At 32.5% G+C, this 14,152-nt stretch overlaps 1 protein-coding gene across 1 annotated transcript; it reads right to left on the bottom strand.

Annotated features, from left to right (window-relative positions):
* Positions 1 to 3,504: 3,504 nt before the first annotated feature.
* Positions 3,505 to 6,371, bottom strand: LOC144557620 (putative laccase-9). Its single transcript, XM_078306221.1, has 5 exons — positions 6,168 to 6,371; positions 5,637 to 5,791; positions 5,147 to 5,520; positions 4,023 to 4,991; positions 3,505 to 3,809 (listed from the first exon to the last, which is right to left on the bottom strand). The coding sequence occupies exons 1-4, from the start codon at positions 6,273 to 6,275 to the stop codon at positions 4,150 to 4,152; spliced, it is 1,479 nt and encodes a 492-aa protein (XP_078162347.1). The 5' UTR covers positions 6,276 to 6,371; the 3' UTR covers positions 3,505 to 3,809; positions 4,023 to 4,149.
* Positions 6,372 to 14,152: the final 7,781 nt, after the last annotated feature.

Here is a 14,152-nt window from a genome sequence, read left to right as displayed (position 1 = left end):
GGTAAGTGAACAAATGAGTATGTTAGAAGTAATTGATGACATTGTAGGCACTGCATGTTAATTCATGGTCTGTACAAAAAACGGGGGAAACATCAAACGTGCAATCAAAGTTCAATATTTATATCTTAGTGCCATATATTTCAGCATCTATTTTGTCATCTTCCCATAAAATAAGGGATCCCAAATCCCCATAAATTACTTCAAATGCTACATCATGTTTCTTTTGTTGTTTATGTACACATTGTAAGAGCACGCTGTTTTTCTTATAGAAAAGCAGCAGATTCATATCCTTGCCACTTTGCTGTCTTGAGAGACGATAGTGTCTGCTGTTCCATAGGAAGTACAACTTGTACTGTACAAGGGTTGGTAACCCGTTTCCTATTTTTACCTCTTGTTTGCTCCTGCGGCTTGCTATTCTCTTCCTACTTTCATTTTTTTTTTTTTCTCTTGTTACTCTCTCCATCTCCATTTTTCTGTTGGTTTGAGATTTGGGTGCGAACCTTGTTTATTTTCGCTCACTGAGTGTGTTTCTGTGATTTGATTTCTCTCTTGCTCGCTGATGTTGATTCCTTGGTGTGGTTGTGCGCTTCTGATTTTGTGACGGCCGAGAAGCGAGGTGCCTTGCCTTGGTACCGGCCGTGTGAGAAGAGACAATCGATTTCGGTAACAAAATCTTCTATTATTTATTTATCGGATTTGTGTCTCTTCGATTCAAATCGATGATGTGATGATCGAAATGTCGTAGAATCGATAGAAATGGTACCCAATGCGGGTTGTTGATTTTCCCGATTGGATTAACCTATTTACTTAACCATCTTGAGACTTGTGTGTTCTAGCTTGAATTGTGCCTTTCTTTGTTATGAAAACCTTTGTTCATTGTTGAATTGATATGGGGCTGTCATGCCTTGAATTGGTTACTGTCATGCCTTGAATTCTGTGTTTTCCGAGTGTTTTACCAGTAATTAAATAGGCAGGAACCATATTGCTATTTAAATTTTGTTAGGGGATGATTTGGTAATGTATAAACCCTTATGCGATACATGGATTTAATAGGGACCTATATGTAAAAATTGGGAATTTGAGACAAATGGCTATTGGCTGGGCTGAGAACAAAATAGAAAATTGGTTTTTCAAAGTCTTGGACTTGGGCTTGGCTCGAATAAAATTTCTAAACTAAGCCGAATAGGATTGGCTCTTAGAATCAACCAAAGAAAATGAACGAATTTATTGGGTACACCTTGCACTAAGCAGCGTTATACAATTTTAAGATTCGTGCGCATGAATTTTAAAGTATACACAAAAGTACAGGCACAAATTCTAAAGCAGATCCGATGGTGAGCGAATTAATTGGTACCACTTTGAGTTCAATGGCCATCGGACCCAAGCTATTCTCATAAGAGGGTGCAATTAATTAAATAGGTGTAAAGTTGATAGAATTAAAGTATTTGAAACTAATTTTATTTTGATTTAATAAGTAAAATTATTAAATAAATGTGAACGTATTAAAATACCAACACACCTTCTATTGTTAATGGGTTCTCTATTGGTAGAATAATGTTTATATTTTATCGACATAGAGCCGATAAAACGAAATTGATGATCTTCAATCGTGTTGATCTCTAGCTGTAGGAAATTCGTGATCAGATTTAATTTTTATCTGATAGCAGTTTGCAGTCTTGTAGTAGTGCAGAGAGAAGAAAATAAAAGAGAAAAGGAGTTTGATATTGGTTTGACTTGATAACTTGATCTGAAAAATCAAAGGATGCGTAGAAAAATTTGATTCAAAGACAGACATGAAATAGGTTTAGTTTTAATGGAATTTTTATTATTTTGTTTTGAATTGGGCTATACAGTAATCGGATAAGCTTGAAAAGAATAAAATGAAAAATTGTGGCTCAATTGAGATAAGTATTGGTTGACTAAACGATATTTTAGGTTTGGCTGAATATGCATGGTCAATTAATTCTCTATCATACTTGTTTTAGTGGTTACTGTTATCATATTGCATGATGTAAATGACATTGCTTATATTTTTGGTAATGAAATTAATTTGTATCTAAATTAAACCTTTCTTTAAATTAAGTTTATTTGAATGAAAGGGTTGACATATTTTAAAAATATTTTAAAATAAGCGGTTGCAATTTGCTGAGCATTTTTTTTTTTTTAATGATAGTCGTTCTTGTAGGATTTTATTAATTAAAAAATATATGTTCACTACATGCACTAAGAAATATATATAAAATAGTGTAACATACATCATTCATGTAATAGGCCTTTAGTACTAGCTATCACCTGATTTATTCAGATATAACTGTTTAAATTTTGGGCATGCTTCAGCCTGTTTATCTAGCTCCTAAGCCAAATAGAATAAAAAAGTTTCAGAACTTACCTTTATTTCCACTTGACTAATTATTTGTAGCCGAAATTTTTATTAATAACATTAAAAGATAATAAATTAAAGAAATGACATTAGTTTTTAAAAAATTCTAGAACCAATACTTGCTAGATTATTCAGCAAAATACATAGTCAATTCTGTTGAATTGTATGGATCTTATATTACTGGAACAGTCAAATTTTATCATTTTCATATTAAAATAACATTCAGTCCAAGTAATTGAGCGAAAATTCTATATTACAATATTAAAAAAATAAACTTGTTGAAGTAGTCAATGTATGTTTGTTTCCTATTAAATACTAACCTTCAACCAAAGGTTAAAATGGAACTTCAACCAAAAATATTATAAGAAAATATAAAATTTTACATTCAATTCAATCATTCAACTCAAATTTGTTTGTTTCCTATTAAAATATTATAATATTTGACATTTAAGTCAAACACTCAACTCAAATTTTCTTTGTTTCCGCTGTATTCAAATTACAAGAATGCTGTATTCATACTACAAGAATGATGTATTCAAACTACAAAATCGTGGGTATACCGGCAGATACTGTAATATTATTAGTATTCAACTCAACCACTGGAAATGTAATATTTTAATTAAAGGTTTAAATAGTATTTTTCACGTCATAACGAAACGGCTAAAAGTACGGCGATATGTCTATATAGCGCTGCTATTGTGCGAATAGGACGCTATAGCGCTGATAACGCCATAACTTTTATTGCTCGAAAACGTAATAGAACGCTATTTAGAACCTTGATTGTAATATCAATATTTTTTTTTATAGTTATGATAGATAATTGAACAGATAATTCATTTATCAATTTATGAAGGCAAATAATTCTTTTTTATTGAGCTTTGCGCACACACAAAGATATCGTATTTTTTGAATTTGGTAAATTCAGGATTTTGTGGTAAGCTCAAAACTCTGAGGGTGCATTTCTCCACTTAATTGGGAGCACAAGTAAAAGAAACTCAAGTGACAATAAACTCTACTTAATTTCTAATTCTTTTTTTGTTACAATTCTTAACACCTCCTATAATTAAATCTTGCATCTCCCAGTTCTCCAATCCAGCTTATACTCTACTGTCGTTTCCATATATATACTCTATCTTTATTCATCTGTTTATCCATTTACAAATGTATAACAAGTTAAAATCCAACCATGATCTTAACGACGAAAATATATTTCAAAATTATTTGTTTTATTAATATACAATAAATTAACCAGTGCAAACTCACCGTTGGAAAAAAAATAATACAATGCTTGAGTAAAATCAGCAAGGTGGCTTGTCAGCAGGGGGAGGCAGCATTTTTGCCTCTGTACTATTACCATTCTTTGTTATAAACACAGTATCCATTCCCCATATTGCGTGTGTTTCATAGTGACAGTGCATGAACCAAACACCTAATTTAATTGCAAAACCAAAATATTTTATGATTAGTCTCTGAAAAACACTCAAAACAACAATTTGGAACAATAACTAATCTACTATTTGATTAATTTTGCTGATCTACTTAATTTGTAGTTGTGTAACACCTTTGATTGTCAAAACTAAATAAATAAAAAAATTAGATAATTTGATATTTATAAGAAAAAAAGGAAAAAGAGCAAACCCACCTGGATTAGCTGCCCTAAAGCGGATAGTTGCCCAACCTTTCATCGGCACACCCAAAGTGTTCTGATATGGTGGATCAACCAAGTTGTAACTCAGAGGATCTGTTGTGTTGTCGAAGTTGCCGGTTCCTCATCCAAGGACATAGAAGTTGTGGCCGTGCAAGTGTATTGGATGGGTAACCTGTCCGTCTACTAAGTTAGTGACCTGAAACACAATCTCCACGGTTGTGTTATACTCGAGCACTTTCACTTTTGTCGATTTATCAACAAATTTTGCATTCTCTTGATATTCAGCATCAGTAAAATTGAAGAAGAGCGGTGGTTGGTCGGGGAAGTCAGTGGTGTACACACCGGCGATAGAATTATAATATGCATCTAGCACAGAAATTTTTGGGTCTTGGAAACTAGCATTGTTCATACTAGCAGCAAGCCTAGTACCGTTTGGACCACCACATGTGTTGTTAGGGCACAATTGTTCATTCGAAGATATTGTGATATACATTTTGACATCGGCAGCCTGTGTTATGACAGCTGGGTCATCTGAGCTGGCCAGCGATCGAAGGCCACTAGTGAAATCAGCTGACGCTTTAGTGTCGTTGTGCTTTGGTAAGGATGTGTAAACTGGTTTTATTGATGGCGAGAAATGATTAGTTTTGTATTCTAAAATAGCTGTAGCTTCATTCCAATCTCTAGCGGCTCTAGAACTTCCATCAAAGTATATAGACGAGATGATGTAATAACGGACTGGGGCAGAAGAGTTTTTGAATTGATTGGCCTGTAAGAGGAGGTCCATTATTTGGCCCGGGGTGATCATGATAAATTTATTCACGTAAGGCTTCGTATAGCTGGCATCGGTTCCAACCACCGTTACATTGTGACCAGAAACCCCAAAAAGGTACGCATTTTCCATTGCTGCATTTATTACACGGAGGAGGTACGTTTTGCCATGTTCGACTTGTACCTTAAACGTTTCTGCAACAAAAAATAAAGAAATAATAAATTTGGTTCCTACTTGTGTTTAAATTGATGAAGTAACAAACTTTGTCCAACAGAATCTCCATCTTATGAAGCATTAACAACTTGCATTATAAATAAATAAACTTCCTATACCAGGAACAATAAATTACCATTTGCTGAGCATGGCATGAAGTCACCAGGTTGTCCATTGATGGTGTTGGCATCAGACTCATCGAATAGAGTGCCTTGCTCAATTGCAGTTTGGTACACATCTGTTATGTTTTTTCTCCACCATTCTCCTAGAATCAACGTGAATTCTTTATGGGGTTTGGGGAAGGGGAAGGTGGTTCCAATCTTCGGATGAATAACAATAGCACCGTGAACAGTAGCACGATCAAATTCGCTATGTGCGTGCCACCAGAGGGTGCCTTCTTCTTCTGTAAATTGGATCCGTTGTGTGTAGTTGGCTCTTGGTTGGATAGGGCACTGAGTAATGTATTCCGGTCCATCTGACCACGGGTCCCTCGGCTGGATTGCACCATGCCTATAGAAATTAGATGAATACATGTTAGTCTGGCATGGATTGAAATAATTCCTTAATTAATAGTGCAAAACTGCAAATAACAAATTCTTTATGTATGTACTATGTTTGTAAAGTACCAATGGATGGTGATGTTCTTGTTCCCTCTGTTGATGACCTTGACATAGACTGTGTCACCTTTGCGCGCGGAGATAGTGGGTCCCGGATATGATCCATTGACAGTTAGAATGCTCTTTGTATTATTGCAGAGCCGTGTGTAGATAGCTTCTTGAATCTGTTTAAGCGAAAAAGACAAAAAAAGAAGAAGTAAATATATATATATATATAGAGAGAGAGAGGTTGACAAATATCAAAGTGGTAGTTTCTGAGCTTTGGAGCTACCAATTCGTTTTTCAATTTTCAAAAAGTTCAAAATGTTGATCCGAACTGTTCAAGTGAATCTCTATATTAAAATATGCTTGGAGACCAAATTTTACATTTTTTTGAATTTTTTTATTATTTATTAAGCCACTTTGAAAATCGCTGATCCAACGATGACTCTCAACATTCACGTGATGAGCTCATGAGTAGGATTGTCCTTTTGGAAATTGAAAAGTTGCCTTTTGATAAAAGGCAAGCGGATTATAAAATTTAGAAGAGAAATCACTTACAACAAAGGTGTGGTGATGAACCTTGGCCCCGCAGGGAATGGAGAAGAAACAACATAGCATTAGACCGACCACTATTGGCCATAACGAGAAAAGCTTACTAAAAGACATGGTGCTTGAAAATTTAAAATAAACCAAAAGCAATATGGCTCAATATTTTGTTGGCTTGTTTCCTTCCTCCGAGGAGACTGTTAGAGCAGTAATCATGTATTAATCTCGTTTTGTGAGCTTTGGAGAACATGCGTTGATGGTTTTTATAGGAAAATTTTATTTTATTTTTTGAACATGCATTGAGGGTATCAGATGGATAAACCAACCTTTTGTCAACCTTGAAAAAAAGCATCGTCCTTTAATTGCTTGCGGGCGCACGCATCATAGTTAGAAAATTTAATTAAAAATATGCTCATAATTAAGACCACGACTTCTGACTTGTGAGTAATAAATGTTTATTTTATTGGTAACGGTACAAGACAAGGACAATTGTAGTACCTCACCATTGAAATAATGTCTTTTTTCCATCTCCGTTCTTATATAAATATTTTGATTTGTCAACTGTTGTCATTAAAAGATAAAATTTCAGAATGAATATAAACCTTCTAATTAATTAGTCGACTATTTTTTATTATATACATTCTTTTTATGTTTTTTTTATGTGTAAAAAGTCTAAATTTATTTAGATATGTACTCGTCACACATATTGGATACACGATTTTCTAATTGGTTATGATTTTTTTTCTATTTTTAAAATATCATTTCAAGAAACTTTAGATTGGTTGATAATTATTTGACCATATCTTCATGTATTTTCATTTTTTATATCATTTAAAAAATATAATTTGTCATTTGAACAAATAGTATAGATGGAGATGAAAAGGAAAGAGATTGGAGATGAGGAAAAAAAAAAAAAAGACCTCTGCATGTGGAAAAGAAATTCTCTTCCACACGTGGGAGGGATAAAATCCTTTCTAATTTTCTGGAATATCAAAGAGATAAATGTGATATGTCAAATGATATAGACTACATAGAGAGAGAAGTGTTAGGGTTTCGACGAAGGAGAGACAAGAAATAAGATAAACAATATTATGAGGAAGCTTAATTGTATTCCTTGAACTTCATTCTTACATAGAGTACAAATGACATAATTTATAACAACATAAATCTCTAAAAAGAGATACTATAAATGACATATCCTAAAATATTCTATACTAAAATATTAATTCTTCCTCCTTAATATAGCCTGCCAAACATGACCTACTATTCCTAACATTCTGCTAAATCAAGCCTGATGAAAATATATGATGAGATGAGAGGCATACATAATAAGAAGAGAGATGTTTTTATAGAGTTGAACAAAATTAAGAAATAGGATCAAATAAGGAAGTCCATTACTATATATTTACATGTAATTTTATTTTTCTTTTCTAAATAAATATTTGTAAGACAAATTACATGTTATAAGACTAATAAATCAGATTCCAATTAATAAATAGCAAAAGAAATAATAAAATTAACAAAATAGTCAAGTTATTATAATCTAATATGAGCAAATTAGGTTTTACAAAAAGCATCCTTTAAAAGTACTAAACATACGACCGGTAGAAGAAGCGCTGCTCACATCTATTGATATGGTACCTTACTGATAGTAATTGTAAAATTCCTTCTATCCACGGGCGGATCTATACTCATCCGTACGGGCGCTAAGCCATTCTATGATTTTTAAATTTTAGCTATGTATATTGAAATTTGATTGAATTTTATTTTTCTAGAACTTTTTATATAGCTTAGTCCTCTCATAAAATATTACATGTCTACTTGTAATCTAGTGATTTTAGCTTACTTTGTGGTTGTGGAAAGCTTGGGTTCAATTTCCATCAATAATATATTGTTCATTTTAATTTTAGCAACTCCTATCATGAATGTTTCGCCCCCACATCTATCGGTATGGTACTCTTACTGATAGAATAATGTTTATATTCTATCGGCATATAGCCGACTTAACGAGATTTCCATCGTGTTGATCTCTACCTGTAGGGAATTCGTGATCAGATTCAGTTTTTATCTGATAGCAGTCTGCAGTTCTCTAGTAGTGTAGAGAGAGAAGAAAGGAAGAGAAAATGAACTTGGTATTGGATTGACTTAGATAATTTGATCTTAAAAATCAAAGGGATGTGTATAAAAATTTGATTCAAAGAGATAGACATGAAGTAGGTTTTTACTTTATTGGAGATTTTTATTATTATGTTGCTTGAATTGGACCATAGAGTAATTGGATGAGTTTGAAAACGAAAATTGAAAAATTACGCGGTAAATTGAGATAAGGTCCATTGGCCTGGTTGACTAAACCATATTTTAGGTTTGACTGAATATGCATGGTCAATTAGTTCTCTTTCATACTTGTTTTAGTGGTTACTTTTGTGTCATGCGATGAATGTGACATATATACCAATAAAATATTGCTTTTAGATTTTAACATTAAATTATGTGGCAATATTTCTGGCAATATTTCTGGCAATATTTCTGCTAGATTATTCCTGGCAATATTTTACTTTTGTGGCAATATTTCTGCTAGATTATTCCGCAAAATACATAGTCAATTATGTTGAATTGTATGCATCATATATTGCTGGATTCGTGGAAACAGTCAAATTTTATAATTTTCATATTAAAATAACATTCGGTCCAGGTAATTGAGAGGAAATTTTATAGGGTAATTTTAATTTCCCCCACCTATCCATTCCCCATTTCATCCCCCAACTAACTTTCTATTTTAACTATAACTATAACTATAACTACTATTTTTAACAACTTTTATTTATTTTCTCTTTCTCCCTTTCTCTTCCACCTCTATTTTCTTTTTTCACCTCCATCTTCTTCTCCCACCTCCACCTCCGCCTCCCTCTCCCACCTCCCTCTCTCACCTTCATCCCACATCTCACCTCACCTCTGCCTCTACCTCCCTCTCCCACTTCGTGTCCAGTTTTTTTTTAATACTTGATATGTTAGATATGAATACTTGATGTGTTATAGATGAATACTTGATGCATTACAGATGAATACTTGCGCGCGCCAGTTGTAAAATCTTTCAAATATTATGTGGTCCCCAAATAGTAAGTGGTCCCCCTAGGTAGTTAGTAGTTATTGAAGTAGTTAATGACTGGGGAATGAAATGGGGGATTGTTAAAGGGGATAGCTAGATGCTCCCAATTTTATATTATAATATTAAAAAAAATAAACTTGTTGAAGTACTCAATGTATGTTGGTTTCCTATTAAATACTAACAGCATATTGAAACATTCAATTCAAAGGCTGAAATGGAACTTCAACCAAAAAAATTATAAGAAAATATAAAATTTTACATTTAATTCAATAATAATTCAACTCAACTTTGTTTGTTTCCTATTAAAATATTATAATATTTGGCATTTAATTCAAACATTCAACTCAAATTTTGTTGGTGGAATCGTGCTTCTTCTATTAGCAACAGTAGAATCCGCGAGGGCATACCGATAATATCCCTCACATATATTGTAATATTATTAGTATTCAATTCAACTTGTGGAAATGTAATATTTTAATTAAAGGTTTAAATAGCGTTTTTCGCATCATAACGAAATGGCTAAAAGAACGGCGTTATGTCTATATAGCACTGCTATAGTGTTAGTACTGGTTTTGAGTTGGTGACTATTTTTTTTTACTATTCTATGCTTAAACCATTCTAAGAATAGAACTATTTCTAGAGTTACCACTGATCTTGCTAAGCCATCAAAATGATGGAATAGCAGCACCCTAAAGGACTTGTGGTTCAAATGTCTCTTCTATGAGGTTATTAATTATCTTGGCCCAATTACTTGAGTTCCTTTTTGGGCCTAGAAATAATTCACCAATGGATCTTGTACAATATTTTAGTAAATCAACCAAAGTTAATTTCCACAAGCTGGTAGTACAAACTCTACTTAATTTAGTTATCACAATTTTCAACATTCAACATATATATCCATAATTCAAAAAATATTCCACAAATATAATTCAATATTAAAAGAACCACCCATCTTATTTATTATTGGTTGCAGCTTATACTGTTGTTGTTGTTTATCCATTACAAATGTAACAAATTAAATCCATCTAACCATAATATTCTCTATGAAGATACAATAAATTAATTAGTGCAAACTTAACTTTGAAAATAAAATAATAATACAATATGCTTGAGTAAAATCAACAAGGAGGCTTGTCGGCAGGGGGAGGCAATATTTTTGCCTCTGCACTATTACCATTCTTTGTTATAAACACAACATTCATTCCTCATATTCTGTGTTTCTAAGTGACAGTGCATGAGCCAAACTCCTACGTTATTTGCAAAATCAAAATATGTTGAGAATTAGTGTCTCAAAAATACTCAAAACAACAATTTGTAACAAGTAATAATTAATCTACTATGTGATTAATTTTGCGGAGCTAGCTACTTAATTAGTTCGGATCAACTATCTAATCAAATATTGCTAAACATGCCTTTATTCTCATTGTAATTGTGTAACACCTTTGATTTTAAATAGTTTGGATCAACTATCTAATCAAATATTGCTAAACACTAGGTGCTTCATATTGCGGCTATATGCCGCAACCGTTATTGTTTGTTATTGATTAAGTGAATGTCATGTTGTTGTCTTATTTCTGAAGTTTTAGGTATCTTTGCTAGTGTTATTAAGGTAAGTGAACAAATGAGTATGTTAGAAGTAATTGATGACATTGTAGGCACTGCATGTTAATTCATGGTCTGTACAAAAAACGGGGGAAACATCAAACGTGCAATCAAAGTTCAATATTTATATCTTAGTGCCATATATTTCAGCATCTATTTTGTCATCTTCCCATAAAATAAGGGATCCCAAATCCCCATAAATTACTTCAAATGCTACATCATGTTTCTTTTGTTGTTTATGTACACATTGTAAGAGCACGCTGTTTTTCTTATAGAAAAGCAGCAGATTCATATCCTTGCCACTTTGCTGTCTTGAGAGACGATAGTGTCTGCTGTTCCATAGGAAGTACAACTTGTACTGTACAAGGGTTGGTAACCCGTTTCCTATTTTTACCTCTTGTTTGCTCCTGCGGCTTGCTATTCTCTTCCTACTTTCATTTTTTTTTTTTTCTCTTGTTACTCTCTCCATCTCCATTTTTCTGTTGGTTTGAGATTTGGGTGCGAACCTTGTTTATTTTCGCTCACTGAGTGTGTTTCTGTGATTTGATTTCTCTCTTGCTCGCTGATGTTGATTCCTTGGTGTGGTTGTGCGCTTCTGATTTTGTGACGGCCGAGAAGCGAGGTGCCTTGCCTTGGTACCGGCCGTGTGAGAAGAGACAATCGATTTCGGTAACAAAATCTTCTATTATTTATTTATCGGATTTGTGTCTCTTCGATTCAAATCGATGATGTGATGATCGAAATGTCGTAGAATCGATAGAAATGGTACCCAATGCGGGTTGTTGATTTTCCCGATTGGATTAACCTATTTACTTAACCATCTTGAGACTTGTGTGTTCTAGCTTGAATTGTGCCTTTCTTTGTTATGAAAACCTTTGTTCATTGTTGAATTGATATGGGGCTGTCATGCCTTGAATTGGTTACTGTCATGCCTTGAATTCTGTGTTTTCCGAGTGTTTTACCAGTAATTAAATAGGCAGGAACCATATTGCTATTTAAATTTTGTTAGGGGATGATTTGGTAATGTATAAACCCTTATGCGATACATGGATTTAATAGGGACCTATATGTAAAAATTGGGAATTTGAGACAAATGGCTATTGGCTGGGCTGAGAACAAAATAGAAAATTGGTTTTTCAAAGTCTTGGACTTGGGCTTGGCTCGAATAAAATTTCTAAACTAAGCCGAATAGGATTGGCTCTTAGAATCAACCAAAGAAAATGAACGAATTTATTGGGTACACCTTGCACTAAGCAGCGTTATACAATTTTAAGATTCGTGCGCATGAATTTTAAAGTATACACAAAAGTACAGGCACAAATTCTAAAGCAGATCCGATGGTGAGCGAATTAATTGGTACCACTTTGAGTTCAATGGCCATCGGACCCAAGCTATTCTCATAAGAGGGTGCAATTAATTAAATAGGTGTAAAGTTGATAGAATTAAAGTATTTGAAACTAATTTTATTTTGATTTAATAAGTAAAATTATTAAATAAATGTGAACGTATTAAAATACCAACACACCTTCTATTGTTAATGGGTTCTCTATTGGTAGAATAATGTTTATATTTTATCGACATAGAGCCGATAAAACGAAATTGATGATCTTCAATCGTGTTGATCTCTAGCTGTAGGAAATTCGTGATCAGATTTAATTTTTATCTGATAGCAGTTTGCAGTCTTGTAGTAGTGCAGAGAGAAGAAAATAAAAGAGAAAAGGAGTTTGATATTGGTTTGACTTGATAACTTGATCTGAAAAATCAAAGGATGCGTAGAAAAATTTGATTCAAAGACAGACATGAAATAGGTTTAGTTTTAATGGAATTTTTATTATTTTGTTTTGAATTGGGCTATACAGTAATCGGATAAGCTTGAAAAGAATAAAATGAAAAATTGTGGCTCAATTGAGATAAGTATTGGTTGACTAAACGATATTTTAGGTTTGGCTGAATATGCATGGTCAATTAATTCTCTATCATACTTGTTTTAGTGGTTACTGTTATCATATTGCATGATGTAAATGACATTGCTTATATTTTTGGTAATGAAATTAATTTGTATCTAAATTAAACCTTTCTTTAAATTAAGTTTATTTGAATGAAAGGGTTGACATATTTTAAAAATATTTTAAAATAAGCGGTTGCAATTTGCTGAGCATTTTTTTTTTTTTAATGATAGTCGTTCTTGTAGGATTTTATTAATTAAAAAATATATGTTCACTACATGCACTAAGAAATATATATAAAATAGTGTAACATACATCATTCATGTAATAGGCCTTTAGTACTAGCTATCACCTGATTTATTCAGATATAACTGTTTAAATTTTGGGCATGCTTCAGCCTGTTTATCTAGCTCCTAAGCCAAATAGAATAAAAAAGTTTCAGAACTTACCTTTATTTCCACTTGACTAATTATTTGTAGCCGAAATTTTTATTAATAACATTAAAAGATAATAAATTAAAGAAATGACATTAGTTTTTAAAAAATTCTAGAACCAATACTTGCTAGATTATTCAGCAAAATACATAGTCAATTCTGTTGAATTGTATGGATCTTATATTACTGGAACAGTCAAATTTTATCATTTTCATATTAAAATAACATTCAGTCCAAGTAATTGAGCGAAAATTCTATATTACAATATTAAAAAAATAAACTTGTTGAAGTAGTCAATGTATGTTTGTTTCCTATTAAATACTAACCTTCAACCAAAGGTTAAAATGGAACTTCAACCAAAAATATTATAAGAAAATATAAAATTTTACATTCAATTCAATCATTCAACTCAAATTTGTTTGTTTCCTATTAAAATATTATAATATTTGACATTTAAGTCAAACACTCAACTCAAATTTTCTTTGTTTCCGCTGTATTCAAATTACAAGAATGCTGTATTCATACTACAAGAATGATGTATTCAAACTACAAAATCGTGGGTATACCGGCAGATACTGTAATATTATTAGTATTCAACTCAACCACTGGAAATGTAATATTTTAATTAAAGGTTTAAATAGTATTTTTCACGTCATAACGAAACGGCTAAAAGTACGGCGATATGTCTATATAGCGCTGCTATTGTGCGAATAGGACGCTATAGCGCTGATAACGCCATAACTTTTATTGCTCGAAAACGTAATAGAACGCTATTTAGAACCTTGATTGTAATATCAATATTTTTTTTTATAGTTATGATAGATAATTGAACAGATAATTCATTTATCAATTTATGAAGGCAAATAATTCTTTTTTATTGAGCTTTGCGCACACACAAAGATATCGTAT

Source organism: Carex rostrata, chromosome 7, assembly GCF_964058835.1.
Source record: "Carex rostrata chromosome 7, lpCarRost1.2, whole genome shotgun sequence".
Taxonomy (NCBI): Eukaryota; Viridiplantae; Streptophyta; class Magnoliopsida; order Poales; family Cyperaceae; genus Carex; species Carex rostrata.
Note: the sequence above shows the minus strand (reverse complement) of the source record. Positions and strands in the feature narration are given on the sequence as shown.

Coding starts and splice junctions, on each gene's coding strand:
- LOC144557620 (XM_078306221.1), bottom strand. CDS start 6,275: ATGTCTTTTAGTAAGCTTTTCTCGTTATGGCCAATAGTGGTCGGTCTA. Junction 5,792..6,167: donor TTCATCACCACACCTTTGTT/GTAAGTGATTTC, acceptor TCGCTTAAACAG/ATTCAAGAAGCTATCTACAC. Junction 5,521..5,636: donor AAGAACATCACCATCCATTG/GTACTTTACAAA, acceptor TAATTTCTATAG/GCATGGTGCAATCCAGCCGA.